This window comes from Gossypium arboreum, chromosome 3, assembly GCF_025698485.1.
Source record: "Gossypium arboreum isolate Shixiya-1 chromosome 3, ASM2569848v2, whole genome shotgun sequence".
In the NCBI taxonomy this organism is placed as follows: domain Eukaryota; kingdom Viridiplantae; phylum Streptophyta; class Magnoliopsida; order Malvales; family Malvaceae; genus Gossypium; species Gossypium arboreum.
Genome location: NC_069072.1, coordinates 130744046 through 130767572, shown reverse-complemented (window position 1 = coordinate 130767572; position 23527 = coordinate 130744046). Strand labels below are relative to the sequence as shown.

The window sequence follows — 23527 nt, the reverse complement described above, 5'->3', positions numbered from 1 at the left end:
AATTTGAAGGCCTTCATTGAGTTCACTAAATAGTCCCTTCAACCAGATAACTTCTTTACAAGCCTCAGTAATTGCCATGTACTCAGCTTCAGTGGTAGACAAAGCGACTGGAGTTTGCAAAGTGGCTTTCCAACTGATTGCACAACATCCGATTGTAAAGACATAACCTATGAAAGATCTTCTTCTATCAAGGTCTCCAGCAAAATCAGCATCAACATACCTAATGACTTCATCTCTAGTTCTTCCAAACTGTAAGCAAACATCAGTAGTACTTCGTAAGTATCTTAACATCCACTAAACTGCTTTCCAGTGTTCTTTACCGAGATTCGCCATGTATCTGCTAACTGCACTGACTGCATATGATAAATCTGGATGTAAACAAACCATAGCATACATAAGAGATCCCACTGCACTAGAGTATGGAACATGTGACATGTACTCAATCTCATCATCTGATTGTGGAGACAAAGCCGACGAAAGTCTAAAATGGGCTGCTAAAGAAGTACTAACAGGCTTAGCACTCTGCATATTGAACCTGTAAAGAACTTTCTCAATGTACCCCTTCTGACTTAAGTACAATTTACTTGTTTTTCTATCTCTGAGAATCTCCATACCAAGTATTTCTTTGCTGGTTCTAAATCTTTCATCTCAAATTCTTTACTTAGTTGGGCTTTAACCTTTCTTATCTCTCATTTATCTTTTGTTGTTATAAACATGTCATCAACATAAAGAAGTAGATACACAAAAGAACCATCACTATTTTTCTTAAAGTAAATACAACTGTCAAAACTACTTTTTTTGAAATCATGAGAAGTCATAAAAGAATCAAACCTTTTGTACCACTGTCTTGATGATTGTTCCAAACCGTAAAGGGACTTTTTCAGCAAGCAAACATAGGCCTCTTTTTTTGAGACTGTAAAACCCTCTTGTTATTGCATGTAAATATCCTCCTCAAGTTCTCCATGCAAAAATACAGTTTTTATATCTAACTACTCAAGCTCCAAATCATGCATGGCCACAATACTAAGCAAAGCTCGAATTGAACTATGCTTAACAACTGGGGAGAACACATCTGTAAAGTCCACTCCTGGAATTTGACTGTAACCCTTTACAACAAGCCTTACTTTATATCTGGGTTTTTCAACTCCTGGAGTCCCTTCTTTCTTTTTAAATATCCATTTACAACGAACAGCCTTTTTACCTTTAAGAAGTTTCACAAGATCCCATGTTCTGTTTTTGTAGAGTGATTCAATCTCCTCTTGCATAGCAAACATCCACTTTTCTGAGTTTTCATAGCTAATAATTAGATGGCTCTTGATTCGCATCTATATCTTCAGCCACATTTAAAGCATAAGCAACTAGATCAGCCTCATCATACTTCTTTGGAGGTTTAATTTCTCTTCTAGTTCTATTTTTGGCGATAGAGTATTGCGGTGAAGAAGCAACTCTATTCTCAATTTTTGTATTAGCTTGAGGAGTCGACTCTGTATTAATCTGATACTCCACCTGCTTTTGATTTTCTTTATTGAAAGAGTCTTTAATAGATAAGTTAGACAACATAACAGTTTCATCAAAAACAACATCTCTGCTAATCACAACTTTCTATTTTTAGGATACCATAACTTATACCCTTTTACACCAGCTTTATAACCAAGAAAAACACATTTAATGGATCTCTATTCCAATTTTCCATTATCAACATGAGTATACGCAGGACACCCAAAAATCTTTAAATCAGAATAATTTGCAGGATTATCAAACCATACCTCTTGCGGAGTCTTTTTCTCAATGGCAATGGATGGGGATTGGTTGATCAAAAAACATGCAGTAGAGGCTGCTTCGGCCCAAAACGACTTTGGTAAGTTGGCATTTGACAACATATATCAAACCTTCTCTATGATCGTTCTGTTCATTCGTTCTGCAATGCCATTTTGCTGTGGAGTATAGCGAACTGTCAAGTGTCTCACGATCCTTCTGACTTACACAATCTATTAAACTTATCAGAACAGAACTCTAAGCTATTGTATGTGCGGAGGTATTTTATTTGTTTTCCGGTCTATTTTCAATCATAATTTTCCAAGACTTAAATGCGAAAAACATATCGTTTTTCTGCTTCAAGAAGAACGCCCAAATTTTTCTGGAAAATCATCAATAAAGGTTAGCATATAATTAGCTCCACCTCTCAAAGGCACTTTGGTTGGCCCCCACAGATCAGAATGAATATACTCAAACATTCCCTTCGTGTTATGGATTCCTCTGGTGAATCGAACTCTTTTTTTCTTCCTAAAAACATAGTGCTCACAAAAATTCAGTTTGCAAATTCCTTACCCATCAAGAAGTCCTCTTTTGCTCAATTCTGCCATACCATTCCCACTCATATGCCTTAGCCGCAAATGCCAAAGTTTAGTAATATCATCATTTGACAAGGAAGAGGAAACGACAACTGCATCACCAGTAAAAGTAGAACCCTGCAAAATATATAACTTGGCAGTCTTTCTCTGCCCTTTCATCACAACAAGAGAACCTTTGGAAATCTTTAAAACCCCACTTTCAGCTGTGTATCTGTACCCTTTTGAATCAAGAGTACTCAATGGAATTAAATTTCTTTTCAATTTGGAACATGTTGTACGTCACTAAGTATTCTGACAACTCCATCAAACATCTTAACTTTAATTGTTCCAACACCTACAATTTTATATGAAACATTATTTCCCATCAAAACAACAAATTCAGACACTGTTTCGTAAGTTGTAAACCAATCCCGATTGGGACTCATGTAGAAGGTGCAGCCTGAATCAAGTATCCACTCCTCGTTCACTTTAGAATTGTTGATCGAAGTGACTAGAAGTTCACCATCGCTGTAGTCTTCTACAACATAAGCTTCACCGGAATTTTCTGGTTATTTTTCCTTTTGATTCGCAACCTCCCTTTTAATCTTGTTCTGTAGCTTATAGCACCTGGATTTAATGTGCCCTTTCTTCTTGCAGAAGTTACAAGTTTTACATCTATTTGAAGACTTTGATCTGCCATTAGATTTACTGCGAGGATTTCGTTCCTGTGTCCTTCCACGGTCATCATCCATATTCCGATCTTGTCTCCCACAAATAATGAGCTCTCTTCCTGAGAGTCGTGTTTAACCATAATATGCTTCATCTTATCATACGAGGTCAAAGAATCATAAACCTCATCAACTGTGAGAGACTCGCGGCTATATAAAATCATGTCTCTAAAGGTTAAATAAGATGGGGGCAACGAACAAAGTAGAATCAACCCTAGATCTTCCTTATTATACTGAACCTTTATGGCCTCTAAGTTTGAGAGAATTTCTTTAAACACTGTTAAGTGTTCGTGTACAAACGCACATTCCTCCAAACAATAAGCATAAAGACGCTGCTTCATATGTAGCTTGCTTGTTAGAGTTTTTGACATACATATTTGTTCTAGCTTATTCCGTAATACAGCGGCGGTCTTCTCTTTCATCACATCCTGCAAAATTTTGTTGGACAAATGCAGATGTAATTATGTTAACGCCTTTTGATCCTTACGCTTCTTCTCTTCATCTGTTAATATCGAAGACATCTTATCTATCCCTAGTAGGGCATCCTCCAGATCTATCTGCGCAGGAATTGCTTGCATTTTAATCTGTCACAACGCAAATTTGGTGTTGCGATCCAACAGCAGAATTTCATACTTCAAAGACGCCATTACCATGATCGAGATGAACAACTCGGAAGCTCTGATACCGCTTTGTAAAAAAATAAAATAAAATAAAATAAAGAACACACAGATTTTTACACGGAAACCCTTTTGGGAAAAAACCAAGGGCAGAAGAGAAGAAAATTCACTGTGTCGAATTTGAATAATTACAAGACGAATAGACTATGTATATTTATAGGCTTGTAAAATCATATTCTAGTAAGACTGAAACACTTTATTCTAATCAATATAAAATAGATAGAGTTTAATAAAGTTTAAAAACCTTATTCTAAAATAAAATAAAATAAATGTAGTTCTATATGGATTTTACTTTTATTTTATTTTACCACCGTATTTTATTTAAATAAGGATTAGGGTCATTTAATTCTAACAGTATATTGAAGAGATAAGTAAGATATGTACACAAAATAGAATCATTTGAAAATTTTTAGGTGCTTTTCTCATACTAAAGTACAAAATTTCACTAAATGCCAAAAATCCCATAAAATATAAAGAAATCACCAAAGATTCCAGAGGGCCTAAAACTCACAAACAGCTAAATCTTGAAGCTGACACTATAAATACTACAATTATATATCAGATATGTACATCATCGGCAAACATGAAACATATCCTCTGCAAAGTAACCAAATCCCAAATCACTTGATCATGGGTGTTTTCACATATAAATCTGTGGTTATTACAGCGATCCTACCAGCAAAGATGTTTAAGGCTTGCATCATTAATGGTGACACTCTCATTCCCAAGATTGTTCCTCAGGCTTTTAAGAGCGTTGAGTACATTGAAGGCAATGGTGAAGCTAGTAGCATCAAGAAGGTCACCTTTGGAAAAGGTCTGCTCATTTATATAATTTTGAATCATATACATATATGTATATTAAGTCTGAAGGCAAAAAGGGTGAAAGCTATGTGTTTTTCTTCATGCAGGAAGCCAATTCAAATACATGAAGCAGAAGGTTGAAGCAATAGACAATGAGAATTTTGTGTACATTTACAATGTGGTTGAAGGTGATGCATTGATGAACAAGCTTGAGAAAATCACTTACGAGACAAAGTTAAAGGCCTTTCCAGATGGGGGATCCGTATGCAGGACTACTAGTAAGTATTATACCATTGGTGACTTAGAGCTCAAGGAGGAGGGAATCAAGGCTGGCAAAGACAAGGCTTTGGGAATATTCAAGGCCATTGAAGCCTACATCCTGGAAAATCCTAACGCCTATTGAAAACATCCCAATATTGAGATTGCATCCACTGCATGCAATAAATATCAAACTGTTAAGCATTGGCCTGCAATGCAACATATGGCCAGCAAGTCAGTAAGCAGACCAACAGTGCAGCAGAATTGAATGCAGCAACTAGCTTAGAACCATTTTGTTCTTTTTGTTTCAATGTAACCAACTTTAGTTTGTTTATAACTTGTTGTCAAAGTTAGTAGGATTTGTTTTGATTTGAAGTTGATGTGGTAGCTGATATGTCAGCTTACTTGTGTTTGTAATTCAAATTTGTATTAGTAGATTAGTGGGAGTAGTTAGCTCATTAGGTAATAGTCATTTTGACTTGTAAACTTTGTATTTAGTCCTCATTATCAATGAATGAAGTGCGTTGCTGATTTTATCATCCAAGTTTTGCTCAAGTTCTTTTTCATTTTTGTTCTCGGTTTCATTTAGTTCTTAAGCAAATTCATAGTTGATTGCGGTTGCTGCTGCCAATGTTCCAACAAATGGTATCAAGAGCCTGAGTCTTTGAGGACCTTCTCTTGGTTGTTGCTGTTTGTTTGTGAAATCGAGCTTAAGAAAGTAGGAAACCGAAGCTGCTGAACTTGTTATAGCAGGATGAGCTTCACACCACCTCCACCTCCTGTGTTCACTGGTGAGAACTACCACATTTGGGTGGTAAAAATGAAAACGTACCTTCAGGCACACGATCTATGGAGTGCAGTGGAGAATGATGCCGAGCACCTCCATTGAGAGCCAATCCCACTGTTGCTCAGATGAGACAGCATGCAAAGGAGACTGCCAAGAAGCCTAAAGCCATGGCCTGCTTGCAGAATGGAGTATCTGATGTTATTTTCACTCGCATTATGGCATGTGACTCACCTAAGCAAGCTTGGGATAGGTTGAAGGAGGAATTTATGGGTGCGAGAAGACTAGACAAAGAACAATGATTAATCTAAGGAGAGATTTGAAAATCTCAAGATGAAAGAAGTTGAGACCATTAAGCAATATGCTGATGCGAATAATGGCCACGATGAACAATATAAGGTCGCTTGGTGTAGACTTTCTTTGAAAGTAGGGTGGTTGAGAAGGTGATCACCACACTTCCTGAGAGATTCGAGTCTAAGATATCTTCATTGGAGGACTCGAGAGACCTCACAACCATCTCTTTATCAGAATTGGTGAACTCACTCTATGCTTTAGAGCAGAGAAGGGCTAATAGGCAGGAAGAAAATTCTGAAGGAGCCTTTCAAGCAAGGGCCAAAGAGAGCTCCAGTGCAAATCAAAGAGGCAAGAAGCCTTGGCTTGATAAGAAGGATAAAAACAGAAAGGATTCAAGCAAGAAGACCTACCCACCATGCACTCATTGCAAAAGAACAACACACTCAGAAAGAAACTGTTGGAGAAGACCAGATGTTCAATGCTGGAAATGTAAGCAATATGGTCATGTTGAGAAAATCTGTAGAAGCAAAGGCAAAGCTCCATTACAGCAACAAGATCAGGCACATCCTGCTGAGGATCAACAAGCTCAGGAGGAGCATGTTTTCAGTGCATCTTCCCTTGCAACTACAAACAGAACCAAATGTAGTTGGCTTGTAGACAGTGGATGCTCACATCACATGGCTGCTGATGCAAACTTGTTTAAGGAGCTTGACAGAAGTTTTAGCTCAAGGATCAGAATTGGCAATGGGAGCTACATTGAAGCCAAAGGCAGGGGTGATGCGTTGATCAGCTCAAGTTCAGGTAACAAGCTGATTACTGATGTGTTGTATGTGCCCGATATAGACCAAAACCTGTTAAGTGTTGGTCAGCTGGTTGAAAAAGGCTATTCTTTGTTCTTTAGAAGTGGTTCCTGTGTTATTGAAGATTCTCTTGGTCAGGAAGTTGTCACAGTACCTATGGCAGACAAGTGTTTCATGTTGGATGTTAGTCAGCTTGAAAGGAGGGCATATTTGAGCCAAAGTGATAGTGCTAACCTATGGCACAAGAGGCTAGGTCATGCAAATTTCAGGTCACTTGATTTGCTGTATAAGCTTGGTTTGGCAGAGGATATGACCAAGGTTGAGCCACTTGAAGGTGTTTGTGATGTTTGTCAACTTGGCAAGCAAGCAGCTTCCTTTCCCGTTGGTCAAGCATGGAGAGCTCGAGAGAAGCTTGAACTGGTGCATTCTGACATTTGTGGCCCAATGAAGACCCCTTCACTAAATGGGAGTAAGTACTTTGTACTTTTTATTGATGATCTGACCAGATTTTGTTGGATTTTCTTCTTGAAACAGAAGTCTGATGTGTTTGAAGTTTTTGGAAAGTTCAAAGCCATGGTTGAAAATCAAATCGGTTGTAGGATCAAGACTTTGAGAACAGATAATGGGGCTGAGTATCTATCTGATAGATTCAAGAGACTATGTGAGCAGGCTGGGATCCATCATCAGCTAACCACAGTGCACACTCCTCAGCAAAATGGAGTGTGTGAAAGGAAGAATAGGACTGTAATGGATATGGCCAGATGCTTGCTGTTCCAAAGTAAGCTTCCAAACTCATTTTGGGCAGAGGCTGTCAATAGCTCTGTGTACCTGCTCAACAGGCTTCCTACACATGCAGTCAAGGATAAGACACCTTTTGAAGCATGGTATGGACTCAAACCATCAGTCTCTCATTTGAAAGTCTTTGGATGTGTATGCTATGCCCTTGTACCTGCAGAAAGAAGGACCAAGCTCGAGGAGAGGTCTGTTCTATGTATTTTTGTAGGCTACAGCAGTGATAAGAAAGGCTACAGAGTTTATGATCCTTCAACAAGGAAGATTTTAGTGAGTAGAGACATCAAATTTGATGAAAAGAAGATTTGGAATTGGAATGGTTCAAATGCTAGTCAATTTGAAGAGGACCCAGTTGAGGACAACTTGGAGCTAGTTGAAAGTGAGCCTAGTAATAGCAATGTTGATGACCTTCCTGTGAGAGGTACCAGATCCATTGCTGATGTTTATCAGAGATGCAATGTTGCCATTGTGGAGCCTTCAAGCTATGAAGAAGCAGCTAAGGATGTGAATTGGAAGAAAGCTATGGAAACAGAAATGGACATGATTCAAAAAAATCAGACTTGGGACTTGGTTGAGAGACCAGAGAAGAAGGTTATTGGAGTTAGATGGGTCTTTAGGCAAAATTCAATGCAGATGGCTCATTGAATAAACACAAGGCAAGACTAGTGGTTAAGGGGTATAATCAGCAGTATGGAGTTGATTTTGAGGAGACTTTTGCCCCAGTTGCAAGATTGGACACCATCAAGCTGCTGTTTGCTTTGGCTGCACAGAAGAAATGGCAGATACATCAACTTGATGTAAAGTCAGCCTTCTTAAATGGCTTTCTCAAGGAGGAGATTTACATAGAGCAACCTGATGGCTTCCAAATCAAAGGACAAGAAGACAAGGTCTATAGGCTGAAGAAGGCTCTGTATGGGCTGAAACAAGCGCCTAGAGCATGGTATGACAGGGTAGATGCTTACCTGTCTAAGCTCGGGTTTGAGAAAAGCTTGAGTGAACCAACCCTCTATGTGAAGAAATCCAAGGATGAGACATTGCTGATTGTTTCAATCTATGTCGATGACTTGCTAGTGACTGGAAGCAAGGATGTTCTGGTCAATGAGTTTAAAGCACAGATGCAAGAAGTATTTGATATGACTGATTTGGGAGTCATGACCTACTTCCTTGGCATGGAAGTGAACCAGACTGATCGAGGGATATTCATTAGCCAACATGCTTTTTCCTTGAAGATACTGAATAAGTTTAGCATGCAAAATTGCAAGCCTGTAAGCACACCAATGGCTCAAGAAGAGAAGCTTTCAAGCATTGGTGATCATGCAAGAGTCGATGAGAAGGAGTACAGGAGTTTAGTAGGCTGCTTGCTCTACTTAACAGCAACCAGACCTGACTTGATGCATGCTGTAAGTTTGTTGGCAAGGTTTATGCATTGCTGCAATATAGTGCATTTCAAGGCTGCCAAGAGGGTGCTGAGATACATTAAAGGAACTTTGAGGCTTGGCATGTTATTTAAGAATGAAGAGAAGCTGAAGCTGGTTGGTTACTCAGACAGTGATTGGGCTGGTTGTATTGATGATATGAAGAGCACTTCAGGGTATTTTTTCACTCCTAGCTCGAGTGTGTTTTGTTGGTGCTCAAAGAAGCAACAGACTGTTGCTCAATCAACTGGAGAAGCAGAGTATATAGCAGCAGCAGCAGCAGTAAATCAAGCCATTTGGCTTAGGAAGTTGCTATATGATCTTAATGAAGAGCAACTTGAACCTACTGAAATTAAAGTTGACAATCAATCAACAGTGGCTATTGCTAAAAATCCAGTCTTCCATGGTAAGACTAAGCATTTTAAAATCAAATTTCATTTTGTTAGAGAGGCTGAGCAGACAGGAGAAGTTAGTCTTGTTCATTGCAGCTCACAAGATCAATTGGCTGATATCTTAACTAAGCCACTTGGTACAGCAAGGTTTGACAACTTAAGAAGTAAGATTGGTATGTGTTGCATACAGTCCAAGGAGGAGTGTTAAGCATTGGCCTGCAATGCAACATGTAACGCCCCCTTTACCCGAGACCATCGCCGGAGTCGAGCACGAGGCATTACTAAACTTATTTGAGCACTTAAACAAATTCAAACAATTTATATCACACTTTCCAGACAAGCTGTCCAACTGCGTTACAGATGCAAAAAAAATCATATCTCGAGTTACAAAACTCGAAATCCAAATCCGTAAATTTTATCCAAATCTAGGATCATATATCTATTTACTAATTTTTTTCTAGAATTTTTGGTTGGGCCAATTAGTACAGTTTATTAGTTGAAGTCTCCCCTGTTTCAGGGTTCGGCTGTTCTGACCTTTGTGTATTACGAATCAGATATCTCTCTGTAAAGAGTTTCAATGACTATTCCGTTTGTCTCTAATAAAACTAGACTCAATAAGGAATCTTTAAATATAAAGTATGACTTCTAATTATCTTTGTAAAATTTATGGTGAATTTCCAAAGTCAGAACAGAGGATCCAGAAATCGCTCTGGCCCTGTTTCACAAAAATTTAAACATCTCATAAAATATAGCTCATATACCTGTTTTGCTTCTTCCATATGAAAATAGACTCATCAAGATTCGATTCCATAATTTATTCATTATTTAATTCCATTTCTACTATTTTTAGTGATTTTTCAAAGTCAAACTACTGCTACTTACCAAAAACTGTTTTAGTACAAATATTGTTAACTAGTTTATAACATCTTTACTTCAATTCAATCAAACTCTATACATGCCATATAAATCTTCAAACATAAAACAAAAGCTACCGGAATTGATCTGGATAGTGTGCTTTGTTGTGTTGATCCGATCTACCCACTTCACTTCAAGTCAATCTACATAAAAATATTAAACACACACAAGTAAGCTTATTGAAGCTTAGTAAGTTCATAGGTTAAAAGTAATGCTTACCAAACATAATATTTCCAAACAATACCAAAACATTTTACTAAAGTTTCTGCGATTCACAACCATTGTTATAATAATTCACATAGTTGAGCTCAACAAGAATAACTACTCAATCTCTTTCATTTGGATCACTTCTCTTTATTTCTTATAATCAAATTAGGAAACGGCTTACGAAATTGAGTACGTCGTTGCTCAATGCCACGATTCACAACTCAGTATGGTTTTCCTCATTGAAATACCATACCTACATTTTCAACTCGGTATGGGAAATGCCATACCTACATTTCTTAACTTAGTATGGATTTGATAATACCATACCTACATTTCACGTACTCAAGATGGATAATACCATACCTACATTTCACAACTCAAGTATGGATGATACCATACCTACATTTCACACTTTGCCATGGAACAACCATGGTCTTATCCAATCAATTCATCACACGTCACGATCTGAACGTACTCAATCCTGCGTTTTTCCTAATTTGCATTTCCACATTTATTCTTTCATTAACAAAATCTACACAATCCCACAACAAATTAGTATATAATAACACATTATAAACTTCAATCATTCACAAATAAACATCTAAATTCAACCATATGAACTTACCCGCTAATTTGTAGAAGATATTGAAATTTAGGGACTATTCGCAACTTTTTCTTTTCCTCGTTCTTCTTTGGATTCTTGATCTATAATATAAAATATTTCTACTCATTAGCATTTATTTGATTTCTATTTCACTTCACAATTTATGCTGTTCAAATTTCGAAATTGCACTTTTACCCCAAAATTTATTTTCACAATTTAGTCCTGCTCAATTCACCCATCAATTGAACTAATTTTTCTCAATTAACACTTTATTTTATCATTATAAACTATTTCAAAACCTTTTATATTCTGAATTTCAACAGCAACCTTCAATTCACAACTTTTTCACAATTAGGTCCTAAATATCATTTCCTATCAAAATCACTTAATAAAACCACCTTAATATGGAATTAGAACTTAAATTTCATAATAATTCATCATAAAATTCCCTTATCCATCCAGGGTAACTTCCAATTTCACCCATAAAATCAAAAACTAATGAATTCTACAAGTGGACCTAATTGTAAAAGTCATAAAAACATAAAATTATCAAGAAAAAGCAAGAATTAAACTCACATGATGTAAAAATATGAAAAACAGCTTTCTCCAGACCTTCTATGGCGTTTTGGCTGAGAAAATATGAAGAAATGTCTAGATTTTTCAATTACATCATTATTTAACTATTAACTTTTATCTATTTCCAATTTTGCCCTTGTTCACATTGTTTTCTTGCTTATTTCATACCCAAACCGTCCAGCCATTAACCTTTGGGTCTAATTGCTCTTTAAATCCATCTTTTAAATACTTAAGCTATTTACTCACAATTTAACAAATTTTGTGCTATTTTCAATTTAGTCCTTTTAATTAATTAGCCATCCAAACGTTAAAATTTTCTAACGAAACTTTAATACTAACTCAATGACACTCCATAAATATTTATAAAAATATTTATAGCTTGATTTTCAACTTTGAGGTCTCGATACCTCATTTTTGACCCGCTTGACCTAATAAATTCTTTTAATTCACTAATTTCACCATTTCACAAATTCTTCTAAATTCTTACTTGACTCATAAATATTAAATTACTATCTTGTTCAATCTTATTTGTCGAATTTAGTGATCTCAAATCACCATTTCAAACCATCGAAAATTAGGTAGTTACACAACATATGGCCAAACAAGTTAAGTAAGCAGGATCAAAGAAAGGCAATGAACCGAATGCAAGAACTAGCTTAGAACCATTTTGTTCTTTTTGTTTCAATGTAACCAACTTCAGTTTGTTTATAACTTGTTGTCAAAGTTAGTAGGATTTGTTTTGATTTGAAGTTGATGTGGTAGCTGATATGTCAGCTTACTTGTGTTTGTAATTCAAATTTGTATTAGTAGATTAGTGGGAGTAGTTAGCTCATTAGGTAATAGTCATTTTGACTTGTAAACTTTGTATTTAGTCCTCATTATCAATGAATGAAGTGCGTTGCTAATTTTATCATCCAAGTTTTGCTCAAGTTCTTTTACATTTTTGTTCTCGGTTTCATTTAGTTCTTAAGAAAATTCATAGTTGATTGCGGTTGCTGCTGCCAATGGTCCAACACAAACAATTGCCTTTTTTCATCTAGTTTTTGGTGTTGCAGCATACAATACGACCTTCAAACTGCTAATAAGAGTTCATAGTTTGCCCTGGTTACCAGGAAGCTTGAGCTGAAATGTAAAGCATGTAATAATTTGAAGAGCATCCAATGTATTTACGAATCTTGTTATCAGATATCCATTGATAATAAAGAGTTCGTCATCTTTCATCTTTCAAGTTTAAGAAGAAATTTGAAACTAATTCTGACAGATATTCCTTAAAATTCAACCTAGAAAAGAAACTATGTTGCATATATACTTCATACATTTACTCAAAATTTGAGTAATTTCAGTCATAATTCCATGTCCCAAAATTGTTCCTCTCACAGTGCTAAAATCAAGTTTTTAACTACTGCTAGAGGACTGTGGATTATTACCATCAATAACTTTTCATTTTATATATCTATAGTGGAAATATATCCATATCCAAAACTCATCATCAAGTCCTGGTAACATAATGAAAGAAATGATAAATGGAAGGTATCCATTGACTGCAGCAACCAATAACTCAGTAGGAAAATTGAAGTGCTGAAGATGGTTTTAAGCACCCAACACTAAAATGGGGTTAAAGAGAGTTTTAGGGAAGATTTCACCATTTGTTCTATCTTAAGAGATAAGTGCTAGGAGTAACATGAATTTTATGCTCTTAATTCTTTAAATTCATATTTTTATACTTAAGAGAGTATTTGGAAGTAAAATGAATGAAAACTAGAAAAATCGGAGTAGGGTACAGCACCCACAGGGGCTAACCCTTTCACATGGCCGTGTGAGCCACACAAAATGGCACACGGTTATGTGGCGAGTCACATCAAGGTAATTATTACTATTTTGCTAAGTTAGTATTCTTATCATTAAGCTTAGAGGTTGTTGACCACATTCATCTATATTATTACTTAATAAAAATTTAACGGGTAAACTATTTAGATAATCACCCAAATTTTAACGCATTACTGTTTTAGTTATTCAATTTTTTATTAATTTAATTACTCCTATAACTCGATTTCATTTTTTAATCATTCTATTATTTAAATGTTTTGGTCATTAAATGAAATGTTGATGTAACATTATTTTGAATAATATAATATTTAAAAATATATATGAAAATCTTTATATGGATTAGATTTGAAAATGAAGCATTTTAAAAATGGGGAAAATTATAAAATTATATATGAACTTTGATTTAATATGCAACTTGACATATGAACTTTAATTTGATGTAAATATACATATGAAACTTTGATTATGGTTCAAATGTATATATGAAACTTTAATTTTGACTCAACCATGCTCATTTAATGAAATAAATACATCAATTTATTTTTATATTCTATAAATATAATTATATTATATAAACATAAAATGATGCTATATCAATAATTGTGTTAATAATTTATGAGAATTTGAACAAATCAAATTTTCATATATAAAATTACACATTAGACTAAAGTACATGTATAATTTTGAGATTTATCCCTAATTAATTTTATGAAATTATTTTAAATGGAAACAATTGATATAATGTCTAAACAATTTTATACAACAATTTTATAGTATTAAAATATCTCATTTAAATATCATACAATATACAGTATTTAGAATACATTTTTTTCATATTATTTGTAAAAAAGTACAAATTTTGAAATTAAAAATATTATAATTAATACAAACAATAAAAAACTAGTGAGGTGCCTATTTGAATAATTAATAATGAATAGAAAATCTTTGGTAACAATTGAAAAATTATAAATATTATACAAAAACATTCAAACACATTTCTATCCGAGTTATTTACCATTTTAATTCTTATATTTTAAAAAAATAATTCCAATAACCAATTTATTGACATTTATGAAATTTTGTTTCACATTGCTTTCTAGATTGTCAAGCATTTGACTGTAATTTTGATATCTCGGTTATAAGGATTGTATGAAAACCAAGTTAGCCGCCTTTTGTTTGTATTGGAAACTAGCCGCCCCCTTATAATATGCAGAGAAGAGGAATAAAATTACATTCTTCATGCAAGGTGGTATTATTTTGACTATTTCTTTGTCAATCAATCTTATCCAATGAAGAATAAGATTGAAATGAAATGTGAGTGCATAAATAGCATGTTAGTTTCTCATTTCTTCCCATATCGAATAGCATCAGTTCATGAATATTTGTGTTGAATCTATGTTGGTGTTGAGAGTAAAGAGAAAACAAGTCTGAACTGAAACTTGCGCAGCAAGACTCGATGCTTGCTGAAGAAAAAAAACAGAAATAAAAAAAGGAATTGAAAAAAAAAGAATGTGGAGAGTATTTTGAATGAATAATTCCAATGAATTTCCATTAACTTTAACAATGGCATAATGCCAATACAAATATCAAAACATTTTCTGATCAAGGTAAGGCTAACATCACCTAAGCACTACCTAACTCCACTAATTACATTGAAAATGAAAGACTGTGCTTGCACACTTGGAAAAGCTGTTTTATCAGCTCAAATGTCAACAAAAAAAACATCAAATACATCATCAACTTAGTATAAATTTAACTAGATTACAAAACATAACAAAACACAAGTTGAAATTGGACAGCAACATTGAACTTCAGCTGCTGCATGCATGGCTCGACTGCATGTGCTTCATGACTGCTTGTGCTGCATGGAGACCAGCTTCAACAATCTATTTGTTTGTATAATTTGAAGAGAAAAATGGGTGGTTTTGCAAAAGAAGTAGAGGTTAGTACATCACTTCCCCCAGCCAAGGCATTTAAGGCATTTGCTGAAGATCTGGACACCCTATTGCCCACGGTTGCCCCACAAGCAATCAAGAGTGTGGAGCGCCTTGAAGGAGATGGTGGCCCTGGAACTATAAAGAAGATCACCTTTGCTGAAGGTAATTTAATTACTTAAAAACGGTAAACTACAAATTTAGATTATCTTTCTTCACATACCAATGTGCTTGTGGGGTGATAACAAATGCAGGGTATGGATTCAGTTATGCGAAACACAGGGTTGATGTGTTGGACAAAGACAACTTCTTGTACACTTACGTTGTGATCGAAAGCGACTTTTTTAACAACATGGTGGAGAAAATCAGCTACGAGACAAAGTTTGTAGCAGCAGCAGATGGAGGAACAAGAATTAAGGTAACTACCACGTTTTACACCAGTGGTGACATTCAGATTACTCCAGACCTAATGCTCCAAATCAAGGAAGCATCCGAGAAGCGAGCCCTTATTTTGAAGGCTATTGAAAATTATGAGTTGGCAAATCCCGATATCTAATTTGTCTTACCCAAAAACTGTATTTGATTTGGGTAGTAACTCGTTTGTCTCTCTGGATTTCATCATTTCTATTTCCATTGTAATAAAAGTCTTTTGAGTTGTTATCATCTTTCATTTATACTTGAAACCAATGTTTTATGGCTCATGACACTAACACTCTTATTATTTGTAAACCTCTAGCTTTTGTTTGTGTTTTTAAGGTTGGATTTATAGTTTTGTTAATTAATTATGTACTTTTTCATGTTTCTATGTATGGGATCTTTTGCTTGGTTCCTAAACTCTTAGAGGGCTTTAGAATCTCTTTAGTGTCTAACACTGGAAAAAAGGTTGACATCAAGAGTCTATTTTATACTTCATTTTTTATTGTTACTTAAGTGTTTTAGGATCAAATTGATAAAATTTATATATAGAGAGAATTATATTTGTTAAATTATTTAGAATTAGGAATAAATTGAGGACTAAATGTTATTTACACCAATTAAAAAAAGGTCATGTCATCATTTTCGTTAAAGATTTAACGAGGCCAAAACAAATCAATCGAAAATGTTAGTGATGAAATTAGAAGTTTTTGTAGTTCGATGACTAAAATAAAAACACGCTAATAATTAGGTAATTAATGGTATAGTTTACCTAATTTTTTTCTATATAAGAAGTTAATTTATAATAATTATAATTTTAGTATGAAACTCATGATAGCATTACCGTGGAGAACTTTAGCAGAAATTGGGATCCAATTACTTGAAGATATGAGAAAAGAAAGACACTTTATTGCTTTGTGAGATGTAAAAGGAAATACATATGAAGGTAATTACTAAATACAAAGAAAAAGTACCAGAATTGTCCAGAGTGGAGTAATCACACCACAGACTTTTCACCAGCTCATATTGGAAAGGAAACCATTAGGAAACATGACAGGTGCTAAATTTTATATAGTTTCTTTTATATATTGTGACTTGGTATCGGATAAAAAGAAGAAATTAATGTCTTTTAAATATCAATAATTTTTCAATAACTTTACTTTTGTGGGATATGATGCATTCATTCAATGCAATTATAATCGCTTAGTAGAGACTCAGGGGATATACCCTTCTTAAAATGGTAAAATTTTAATTTAGGTCCTTTATAATTCATAAAATTTTAAATTATTAATGATAAAATTATACTTTGACACATTAAAATTATAAAATTTGATTTAATTTTTAAAAATTATAAAAATATAAGTTATTAAAATTATGAAATTATATTTTTACTATTGTAAAATATACAATTTAATTTTGGACCAAAAGAATTTATGATTCCGCCACTTATTATAGTGAATATCACCAATAAAGATAAACCTCGGTATGATGCTGGTAAAAAATGCAACAGAAAAGTTGAAATTGATGATGAGAACAAAGTAAGGTGCAAGAAGAAAAAAGAGTTGATGATTATAAATCAAGGTGACAAATTATTTTTCGTTGTTAAAGCAACACATTCTAATTTGTTGTGAAATTTCAAGGTATCTTAAATACGTGGAATATAAGATCATAAAATTTTAATTTCATTTAATAATATAATAGTCATAAATTTGTTGTTATTTACTTACAAGAAAAATAAAAATAGACAGCTATTATTGGAATAATTTGATTTTCAAATCAAAATAAATAATTTGAATTAATAAATTCATGAGACTTAATTTGTGTTTAATTCTTTTTTATTTTTCGGTATTTCCGCATCTTTTGTTTTAATTACATTTTTTAGGCTTATTATATATTCGGCCGACATTGGATGGCTTCAAATAATTGCCTTCTCAATAAGAATAATTAAATATGCAATTATTCAATTCATTCTAATACTTGTAATGAATTGTATAATTGTTTATGTCGTAGTTTATGATTACATGGTCTCGATATATGATGTAGCTTAAATAAATTTTATTAAGATGAATTTGTTGGTTAGAATCAGGTCTCTCTTGCTCATTTTGCTGCTAGTAAGTAAAATTTTGGGCATTGAGTTACAAAGTTTTTTATTGGTTAGTAATTTTAAATAAGATGCCTCTTGGTTATTGAGCAGGTAATGAGAAATTGATTGCCCAATGTTAAGTTAGGGAAGTAATTAGGCGTTGAAGATATCCTTACGTCGATTACTAAATCTTTGAATCAAATAGAGATTTTATCTTTGACTAAAGATTTTCCTTGTTGACTTTCTCAAACTTTTATTTATTACTTTTTTTGTTGAGTTTTTTATTTGAATTTAGTTTTTGATTTTCTAAATTCCTCTAATTTACTTTACTTGTTTTGAATTAAGAAATGAAATTACCATTCATCCTTTTCTTTTCTTCTTTGCTAAAAAAATATTATATTAAAATATAATAATAATGTGTATATAATATAAAATAGGATGTATACATCATTTTCTCTAATTTTATATTATAGATTATACTTTAAAAACTATATCCGTATATGTTTCGTACACAATGTTGAATATGATTACTTTTAAAATATATATCAAATTCACATGGGTTAAAATGGTTTGCAAGAAAACATTAACTTTTAAACATTTTATGATAGGGTGAAAATTTAATTGAATTGAGTGAAATTTTTTGAATTAGTTTAATTTGATTTGAATTTTTTCGAATCAAATCAAGTGAAATAAAATTCGAGCGAGTAGGTCGAATAAATTTTTCAAGTTAAATTAAAAAATAAACCAACCATATTAAAATCTTGTTGGCGATATAACTAAATTCTAAGTTATAGAGCATAAATACCATATATATATATATATATATATTGAAAACTCTTCTAAAACAAAATAAAAAGAAAAACAAGATATGATAAACTTAATTTGATAATTTAATTATTTAAAGTATCAAATTTATTAAAATTATCATAATTTGAGATTTAGAGCTCGAAAAAATGTGTTGCGGAACTAAAAGACAATTTTTCATTCAATGAGAGACAATTCAACTTAAGAATGTCGGGATCCCATCTGAAAGTGCGTTGAGTTCTAAAGTTGAAAAATGGAAATATTGCTAAATTTAATTTAATAAAGTTCATCCCATGTATCAAATTCTATTTAATGCTATTGTTTCTTGCCTGCAGTCTTATGTTTTGTGTACTTATCCTGGATTTCTGTTTTGCCTTTGTTTTCACCACTTGCCCATGTCGTGGTCCTTTTCTTCTTGTATACACTGTTTTTATTTGCTTTTTATAAATTTCTCACTCTTTAAAAAAAAACAACTTAAATTACAATGTGCAACATTACTAATAGTCCAAGCACTTGAATTGAGGGTCTTATTGATGTGTTTAAAATATTGGAGTTCTTTCAATCATTCTTCTGATAGACTGCTTTCAAGATCCATGATTTTGTTCTTTTTAGTAAGCTTATATCTATTTCATATCCTAGAAGATCTAATGCCAGTACACAAACCAGAATCAATATTGCAAGTGGTAATTTCCAATTTATATTACAAATTTTCAACTAATAAATTAACAGTCCGATAAAATATGAAGAAACAAACCACCTGGGTAGGATTTGAAAGAGGCTATTCTTCGTTGTTCCCAGTCTATAAATACTACATCATCTGGCCTACATCTCCACAGCTCAAAAACCTGTTTGACCATTTCTGAAATCAGTAGAAAGTCATGGGTGTTTTCACTTACGAGTCTCAGGTTATTACAGCCATATCACCTGCCAAGATGTTCAAGGCTTGCGTTCTTGATGGTGACAATCTCATTCCCAAGATTCTTCCTCAGGCTTTTAAGAGTATTGAGTACATTGAAGGCAATGGTGAGCCTGGTGGCATCAAGAAGGTCACCTTTGGAGAAGGTCAGCTCATTTATATAACTTTATACTTTGAATCATATACATATATATATCTTAATTTTTAAGGGAGAAGGGTGAACATTATGTGTTTTTCTTCATGCAGGAAGCCAGTTCAAATACATGAAGCAGAAGGTTGAAGCAGTAGACAGAGAATATTGTACATATTTACAGTGTGATCGAAGGTGATGCGTTGATGAACAAGCTTTGAGAAAATCACTTACGAGACGAAATTGGAGGCCTCTCCGGATGGGGGATCTCTATGCAAAACTTGTAGCAAGTACTACACCGTTGGTGAGTTTGAGCTCAAGGAAGAGGGAATCAAGGCAGGCAAAGGAAAGTCATTGAGAATGTTCAAGGCCATTGAAGCCTACCTCCTGGCAAATCCTGATGCTTACAAAGATAGCATCATCCACTTCAATGAATATCACGTACGCTATTGGCCATTTTTCTCTTCTAGTTTTTAGTTTTGAATTTGGTGGTTCATATGAACTTCAGATTGCTAATAGAGTCACTAGCTTACTCTGATTACCGGGAAACTCGAGCTGAAATGCGTGAAGCCTGTAATAAATAAATAAAAAGCATCCAGTTTATTTACCGAATCTATCAAGATTTATATATTGAATATTAACCGCAACGTATTGAATTTAGATTTTCTATTGATTCTGGTTTTACTTTATTTTAATCCCTAAGAATAAACAACAATCAAGCTTACCAACGAAGAACAATTTGTGAAACTAGAAAGCTAAACACCTGGAACTTTAGAACAAGAGCCGAAATTTCTTTTAATCAGAGCTTGTAAACTGATCCTAATTTGCCATAAACTTTGTACCTAAAGTAATAGTTAAAAGTTCTGTAACTGGAATTGGGGTGGAGTGCGGCGGGCCCGAGCTATAGTGCAACACCTGGGCGACGCTCGAGAGCCCCAGTAGCAAGCTACTGTTATAGAATCTCCCCCTTAAAAAATAAATTTAATATCGTGTGAGCCGATAGCCCACGTATCAGATATTAAACTGATAAGAACAGATACTACACTTGATCTTAGCCAAAAGGCCGAGAAAGGTATGCATTTCATGTCAAGCATCGCGCTATTTAAAGCCTGCTTCTCGCCTCTTCTTACCCTCGCTCCCTGATGTGGGATCTTATGCAAAGGAGCAAGGCACCATCCCAGCAAAGATTTAGTTTCCGTTATTGCATCGGACAAACAAATTTAACATTGAAAGAAGCATGCTTAAGCTAATTAATTCAACAATAAAACCACTTTTCTAACGATCAAAACTTTGAAAAACAAACGCTACAGATTATGGCTCTGCTCAAAGAAGCAGCAATTGGATTTTAGAATACAGATTATCTTGTGCCTTCATTAACTAAATTATTTTTCAAGATTTTTTATTTGGAACAAAATGGAAATTTCTCTGGAACCCGGTGGTGATCCCATATGGAACTAGATGATGGTGAGACGAGTAAGGAAGAATTTGGAAAAGCGGCAGGGGTTAAGAAAAAGGGTCAGCTTATTTTGAATATTGTAGAGCTACTTATTTAAAAAAAAAAAATTGCAATTTTAAGTGCATCTAAACATAACAAACTTTAGATAGAATTATTATGTTCTATTGCTCATAGGTAGATCTTTCACAGTCAAATATTTTGTTTTCAACTCTTTAATAGGGATGATGATAAAAGAAGATCACAAAGATAGTTACAGTCAATTTAATTTAATAACAAAAGTAATCTATAACTCAATCCATAGTGTATTATAATACATAGTGTATTATAATTTTTAAAAAAGTTATTTTAAAATAAAAACTAATCTAAAAAAATCAAATATGAGTGAGCTAGATCAAGACCAAGTTTACCTTTTTTAAATTGAGTTTAGCTTTGACAAAAAATGAGCACATTTTTAAGTCGAACTGGACTCGAACTTGAAAAATTGGTCTAGATACTATACATAAACCGACCTAACCCATGATGTGAATAATAAATCCACCAATTTTTTTTGTGGCAACAATTTTTATTATCATCTTCCAATTGCCAAACCGTATTAAATGTGGCTATTAAAAATTATTATTACCATCTTCCAATTGTCAAGCTTTATTAAATGTACCTATTAACTTGAATCTCATGCATTGTCAAGCTTTATTAAATGTACCTATTAACTTGAATCTCATGCAAACTAATATAAATACGGCTTAATTCTAAGCCAGGGACACTATTTTTTACGATTTCTCTGTGATGGAATCTTATCCAATGAAGAAAGGAAAATAGGAGTGTGAGTATATAAATAGCATATTAGTTTCTCGTTTCTTCCCACATCTCATACCCAAAAAGTATCAGTTCATAAATATTTGCGTTTAATCAAATTGTTTGTATAATTGGAAGAGAAAAATGGGTGTTTTTGCAAAAGAAGCAGAGGTTAGTACCCCACTCCCACCTGCCAAGGCGTTTAAGGCCTTTGCTGTTGATCTGGACACCCTAATGCCCAAGGTTGCCCCACAAGCAATCAAGAGTGTGGAGCTCCTTCAAGGAGATGGTGGCGCTGGAACTATCAAGAAGAACACCTTTGCCGAAGGTAATTTAATTACTTGGTAAACTACTACAAATTGAGATGTAGTTATATTAGTTATCTTCATATACCTACGTGCAAGTCTGACTTGGTTGATATCAAATGCAGGGTATGGATTCACATATGCGAAACACAGAGTCGATGTATTAGACAAAGACAACTTGTTATACACTTACGTTGTGATCGAAAGCGATTTTTTTAACAACGTGGTGGAGAAAATCAGCTACGAGACCAAGTTTGTAGCAGCAGCAGATGGAGGAACAAGTATTAAGATAACTACCACGTTTTACGCCATTGGTGACATTCAGATCACTCCAGACCTAATGCTTCAAATCAAGGAAGCATCCGAGAAGCTAGCCCTTGTTTTGAAAGCTATTGAAAATTATGTGTTGGCAAATCCCGATTTCTGAAACTCTACTTTCATGGCGTTCAACGTTTAATGGTGAGGTTTGGATGATGTTTCATGTTTTGTCTTACCCAAAAACCGTGTTTGATTGCGTAATAAGTGATTTATCTCTCTAGATTTCATCATTTCTATTTCCATTGTAATAAGATTAGATTTCATCATTTCTATTTCCATTGTAATAAGAGTCTTCTGAGTCGTTTCAAAAATATATATTTTATGGTTCAGGACAGTAACACTGTTATTATTTAATAGAAATAGGCAATGATTGGTTGAGTTAACAAGTACGTTAATTATGTTCTGTTGACATTACGTTGCAAAGTCAAATGGAAATACCAAAACAAGAAAAAAGAATTACAAATTGCCACATTCCAAGCACATGATTTCAGGGTCTTATAATGAACATTATCCAAGGTGTCTAGATTCAGATCATGTTCACGAACCAAATTAGGCGATCAGTTGTTTGACTTATAAACATCGTTGCCACAACTAACTACAACGATAAATTTATCCCTTGCGGGCATAAGTATACATCTTTTAGAACTGAAATTAGATGTGGTGCGCCAGGCCCAAGCAGTAGTGCAAAACCTGGATAACGCTCGAGAACCCCAGTAGCCAGCTACAGTGATGTACTCTCCCACTGAAAAAATAAATTTAATATCGTGTGATCCAATGGATCACGTATTAGATATTAAACTGACAAAAACAGATACTATACTTGATCTTAGCCGAAAGGCCGAGAAAGGTGGCATGCTTTCATTTATCAAGCATCGGCCAATTAAAAGCCTGCTTCTCGCCTGTTCTTTCGTACTCTTCCTGATGTGGGATTTATGCAAATCAGCTATAAAAGAGCTCAACAAGAAAACACACCAC

General features: G+C 34.0%; 4 protein-coding genes and 2 non-coding genes across 6 annotated transcripts; 4 read left to right on the top strand and 2 right to left on the bottom strand.

Annotated features, from left to right (window-relative positions):
• Nucleotides 1–4365: 4365 nt before the first annotated feature.
• LOC108475438 (major strawberry allergen Fra a 1.06-like) lies at nt 4366–4939 on the top strand. Its single transcript, XM_017777399.1, has 2 exons — nt 4366–4549; nt 4644–4939. Exons 1-2 carry the CDS (start codon nt 4366–4368, stop codon nt 4937–4939), a joined length of 480 nt encoding a protein of 159 aa, XP_017632888.1.
• A 10350-nt stretch (nt 4940–15289) lies between these two features.
• Nucleotides 15290–16110, top strand: LOC108475817 (major allergen Pru ar 1-like). The gene is made up of 2 exons (XM_017777792.2): nt 15290–15499; nt 15589–16110. The coding sequence occupies exons 1-2, from the start codon at nt 15316–15318 to the stop codon at nt 15888–15890; spliced, it is 486 nt and encodes a 161-aa protein (XP_017633281.1). The 5' UTR covers nt 15290–15315; the 3' UTR covers nt 15891–16110.
• A 3365-nt stretch (nt 16111–19475) lies between these two features.
• Nucleotides 19476–20158, top strand: LOC108475784 (major allergen Pru av 1-like). The gene is made up of 3 exons (XM_053026326.1): nt 19476–19697; nt 19798–19826; nt 19919–20158. Exons 1-3 carry the CDS (start codon nt 19514–19516, stop codon nt 20156–20158), a joined length of 453 nt encoding a protein of 150 aa, XP_052882286.1. The 5' UTR covers nt 19476–19513.
• A 403-nt stretch (nt 20159–20561) lies between these two features.
• On the bottom strand, nt 20562–20757 carry LOC128291000 (U2 spliceosomal RNA). The gene has a single exon (XR_008280778.1). It is a non-coding gene; the product is annotated as a U2 spliceosomal RNA (small nuclear RNA).
• A 1093-nt stretch (nt 20758–21850) lies between these two features.
• On the top strand, nt 21851–22938 carry LOC108475748 (major allergen Pru ar 1-like). Its single transcript, XM_017777738.2, has 2 exons — nt 21851–22257; nt 22360–22938. Exons 1-2 carry the CDS (start codon nt 22074–22076, stop codon nt 22659–22661), a joined length of 486 nt encoding a protein of 161 aa, XP_017633227.1. The 5' UTR covers nt 21851–22073; the 3' UTR covers nt 22662–22938.
• Nucleotides 22939–23207: 269 nt separating this feature from the next.
• Nucleotides 23208–23403, bottom strand: LOC128291012 (U2 spliceosomal RNA). The gene has a single exon (XR_008280790.1). It is a non-coding gene; the product is annotated as a U2 spliceosomal RNA (small nuclear RNA).
• Nucleotides 23404–23527: the final 124 nt, after the last annotated feature.